At 33.3% G+C, this 4,103-nt stretch overlaps 1 protein-coding gene across 4 annotated transcripts; it reads left to right on the top strand.

The window, feature by feature from the left end:
* The first annotated feature begins 386 nt into the window (after positions 1 to 386).
* On the top strand, positions 387 to 3,833 carry LOC107889360 (leucine carboxyl methyltransferase 1 homolog). Of its 4 annotated transcripts, none has more exons than XM_016813752.2 (9): positions 387 to 582; positions 659 to 767; positions 1,101 to 1,143; positions 1,266 to 1,331; positions 2,151 to 2,239; positions 2,439 to 2,581; positions 2,872 to 2,919; positions 2,992 to 3,073; positions 3,531 to 3,833. In XM_016813752.2, the coding sequence occupies exons 5-9, from the start codon at positions 2,173 to 2,175 to the stop codon at positions 3,635 to 3,637; spliced, it is 447 nt and encodes a 148-aa protein (XP_016669241.1). In that variant the 5' UTR covers positions 387 to 582; positions 659 to 767; positions 1,101 to 1,143; positions 1,266 to 1,331; positions 2,151 to 2,172; the 3' UTR covers positions 3,638 to 3,833. The 4 variants fall into 4 exon arrangements, with proteins under 4 accessions (XP_016669241.1, XP_016669243.1, XP_016669239.1 ...); XM_016813754.2 differs by having other exon boundaries at positions 393 to 582; positions 2,439 to 2,597; XM_016813750.2 differs by having other exon boundaries at positions 393 to 582; positions 1,266 to 1,625.
* The last annotated feature ends 270 nt before the right edge of the window (positions 3,834 to 4,103 follow it).

The raw sequence follows: 4,103 nt of genomic DNA, 5'->3' as shown, positions 1-4,103 counted from the left end.
GAGATAATAATATAAATTAGGGATTTCTACGGATCGAGTCAAGTGAATAAATCGTCTAGTTCAGAGTCAAATAATAAGTGAAGTCTAGGTGGATTCTTCCTTGGGTATTGTCTAAATCAATCAGTTTTTCCAAAAGTATTTCCTCAATTTACTTCCTGTGCATTCTTAGTTTAGTTAATTAGTTTAGATAAAACAAATCCCTTTATTTTTAGGCTAGATAATAAAAAGAAGGTTAATACTAGTACTTTTAGTTCCTGTGGGTTCGACATTCCGGTCTTGCTATAAGCTATACTACTGTTCAATAAGTGCACTTGCCTTTATCGTGGTAATAGTTAGTTTTCAAGTGCGATCAATCATAAATATAAAAATTATCACGTACATCAAGACGTGGCGTGCAATTTGACTGTTCCAATTTCGTTTTCAACGTTAAATTAAAACCCTAGCCTCTTCCTTTTGCTTCTATCGGGGGGGAAGGGAATCATGTCTTTCGATCTCATATGCTGAAGCCGTCCTGTAGCTACTTCGGATCCTCCTAAGATCTGTACAGCTGAGGACCAAAAGAAGAAAGATGATGAGGATCTGGTGAGTGGCTTTTTGGGATTTAGCTTTTTTGGTTAACTGTATTGATTTTTTTAACACTTGGCTTTTTTTTATGCAGTCGGCGGAGGATTTGGCTTTGAAACAACAGTTGGAGCTATATGTAGAGAGAGTTCAGGGTTCCGATCCTGGGTTACAGAAAGTAGGCCCTGAGAGCATGAGTATGTGAGGTGAGCATTGTCCGACTTGATAACATGCTAATTTACTCTACTTTTTGTGAAAATTTTGTATTAGCAGTTCTTCATCAGCTATATCTGGTCAAACTTATGAGTGGTTTTAGATTGTGTTAATGTTTTTGTGTTTGTTGGTATATTGGTTTCAAGTTCCACTTTGTGTTGGTGCTCCGACTTAGAATTTGTAACCAGAAGATCACCTATGCGAATTTATTTTTGGAACTAATTTACTTCTTCTTTATTTTTCAATCTATAATAAACATATTGGTTTCATGTTCGTGTTGACATATAACTAGAATAAATTTGTTCTCACTTCATTGTTGTTCTCAGGAACTTGGCTGGAGAAATTGCACAAGAGTATGGGAAGCGACAGGTTAGAAATATAAGGAATCTTTAGACAATTCATAGTTTCTATGAGTTATGTAATGTAGGGTTATCTTTAATGGCGAGACATTAATCTGGATGTTAATGTTATTTACTTTCTTGCTAATGCAGAGTGAAGAGGCTGCAATTGAAGATCTACTGGAGCTTGTGCAATAGATTGTTTCATTTCACATAAACGTATAGCTTTCTCCTTGTCATATGGAGCTTGTGCAAAAGATTGTTTCATTTCGTAATTTCTATAAGTTATGTTAATTGAAAACTCTTTTCGCTTATCATTTCTTTAATTCATTCATTTATTTTGGGGAAGAATTTTGGGGAAAAATAATATATTGAAATATCAATATGTTAAATCAATATTTTGGGGAAGATTTTTGTCATCATATAGCTTTGCCAATCCAAAGAGAAGTTCCATCCTATTCTTCAGCTCTTTGATCTTTCTCCTTATCTTCCCTCTGTTTCCACTTGCTCCAGGTACCACCTATATATAATTATAATATTGGTGTGCTATGTTTCATGTTCAATGCTTTATAATTAGTTGTGTAATTCAATTCTTCCATTTCATTAAACATTTAAGGTGCATAGATGTTGGATACTACAAGATCCTGCCTATGGATAATAGGCTATCACATATACTAGTTTATATTTTATGTTAGTTTTGAATGTTTTTAGGATGTATAATTGGTTGGATGCAAAAAAGTTTAATAATGAAAAATCGTATTCTGGATTGATATGATAGAGATGTAGGATAGATTTGAAATTTTACTTACATGAGGACTCCAATTATATTTGTAAATCCAACTATTGGTTTGTGAAATAGTATATTAATCCTATAAAATGATATCAAAATGTGTAGAACTAATTTAGTTTTGCAGTACTGTAAGTGGATTCTTTTCTATACATAGTAATCTGAAAAGAAGTATATTTAACTCATTCAAAAAGCTGAGAGGCATCATTTGGCATTTTATTTCTCACTTCTTCCACACTGTGTATTTAAAGGTCATGTGTTAAAAAGGGATACATGAAAGATGACTACATCCATTTGTTTGTTAGAAGACCTGTGAGGAGATCTCCTGTTATTAACCATGGTAAGTTTTGAATCATTTGGATTTCTTTGCGATTTTTTAACAAATTTAATCTTTATGGATTGTTATTCTTTTTTTAATGAATCTAATCTAATGAATTGTTTTTTTAATGAATTTAATCTAACGAATTATTATTTTTTAATGAATTTAATCTAATGGATTGTTATTCTTTCTTTTTGTTTTATTTGGCTGTGTATTTTAGGTTATTTTACACGTTGGGCTGCTTTTGGGAAGCTTCTATATCAGTTTCTTGATTGTGAGGGATCTAATATTGAAAAGGGTAAAACAAAGAGGCAGATACTATCGCTTGGTGCTGGATTTGATACCACCAATTTTCAATTGCAGGTGCCTGATTTTTCTTGTGAGTTGGATAAACTCATAACATAATACAGACTTATGAAATTTCTACCTTTACTGTTTAACTTGTGTTGAACACTTGTAGCTTAAGTTTTATGTTTCTATTTGCTGGCATTAGTTATCTGCTTTGTATATTTTTCAATAATTATCTAGAGAAAATGCATGTTCCCTTGTATTTTTGCTGCGTATTTTGTGTAGTTCTTGAAAAATTTGATTTACCTTGTGGAAGCCTGAATATTAACAAGTTTAACTGTGCTTTTTTTTTCTTTCATTCACAGGATGAGGGAAAAGCACCGTATCTATACGTGGAACTGGATTTTAAAGAGGTGCATTTTTTAATTTATGATTGCAATTGATTTGTGCAATACTGTGCTTTAAACGGTGATTTCTTACTTTAGGTAACCAGCAAAAAGGCTTCCCTTATTGAATCCTACAGTCAGTTGAGGGACAAAATTGGTGCAACAGCATCAATCTTGCGAGGTAAGTTGCCCTAGCTACTGGGTTATTGTATGACAAATTGCTGCTATTATTGATTTTATTTATCAAATTCCCATTTTTCTTTTTCTGGTTTATGTGGATGCTTAGTGCTATAACCAATAGTGCTTTTTCCATTGTACATAAACTTTAACATTAGAGATGCCATGCAAAACATGAAGCAGAAAATGGTCCCTTTCCACCGTTCTGTGAATAGCTCATATTTGGTTGAGTTTCTATTTGTTTGTTAAATATTTTTTTTGGGAAGTCATTTGTCCATTGCATCTAGTAGATGTTTTGAGGATTTGATGGCAGATTTTATATATTATAGTTCATTGTGCATCAACAAACTTTTGATTGAAGGAATCACAAAGCTAGCTTATTGTACTTTATAGTATCTTACTTTTGGTGCATTTTGGCACATGCTTCTTTGTAGAATGATACAGAGTTCATATCTTTGCAGAGAATGGAGAAGTGCTCAGTGAACACTACAAGCTACTTTCAGTTGATTTGCATGACATTCATATCTTTGCAGAGTTCATATCAGTAGCGTTACAAGCAATGGGCTAATTATTACAATCAAACGGAAGTTACTTATGCCCCTGAAACATAAATGGAATTGTATAGGAACTGTTATCAAAGTAATGCTAAAGGATTTGCTTAAGTGGGTAGAAGGATAGGAATGGATTTGTATATAAATTGTTATCCAATTAATGCTTGTTGTGTGTGATGTGATAATAATTCTATTACATGCTTCCCTTTGATATATGCTCTCTTTATAATATTTTATTTTTAATAACCTTTAGCAGCGTTTGTGGGAGAAGCGCCACTAAAGGTCATGTTCTTTAGCGGCATTTGAGGGAGAAGTGCCGCTAAAGGTCATGTTCTTTAGCGGCATTTTTGGGAGAAGCGCGCTAAAGGTCATGTTCTTTAGCGGCATTTGTGAGAGAAGCGCCGCTAAGGGTCATGTTCTATAGTGGCGTTTTTCCACATAAACACTACAAAATTTAGCGGCATTTTTTGTAGCGCTTATCAA

The sequence above is a fragment of the Gossypium hirsutum genome, chromosome A09 (assembly GCF_007990345.1).
Source record: "Gossypium hirsutum isolate 1008001.06 chromosome A09, Gossypium_hirsutum_v2.1, whole genome shotgun sequence".
Taxonomy (NCBI): domain Eukaryota; kingdom Viridiplantae; phylum Streptophyta; class Magnoliopsida; order Malvales; family Malvaceae; genus Gossypium; species Gossypium hirsutum.
The sequence above is the reverse complement of the archived record's forward strand: the minus strand, read 5'-3'. Positions and strand labels throughout refer to the sequence as shown.

What these genes read in the sequence shown, in the direction of transcription:
- LOC107889360 (XM_016813752.2), top strand. Translation starts at nt 2,173, where the DNA reads ATGAAAGATGACTACATCCATTTGTTTGTTAGAAGACCTGTGAGGAGA. An exon ending in CCACCAATTTTCAATTGCAG is followed by an intron (nt 2,582 to 2,871) that starts GTGCCTGATTTT and finishes TTTCATTCACAG; the next exon opens with GATGAGGGAAAAGCACCGTA. An exon ending in AACAGCATCAATCTTGCGAG is followed by an intron (nt 3,074 to 3,530) that starts GTAAGTTGCCCT and finishes ATATCTTTGCAG; the next exon opens with AGAATGGAGAAGTGCTCAGT.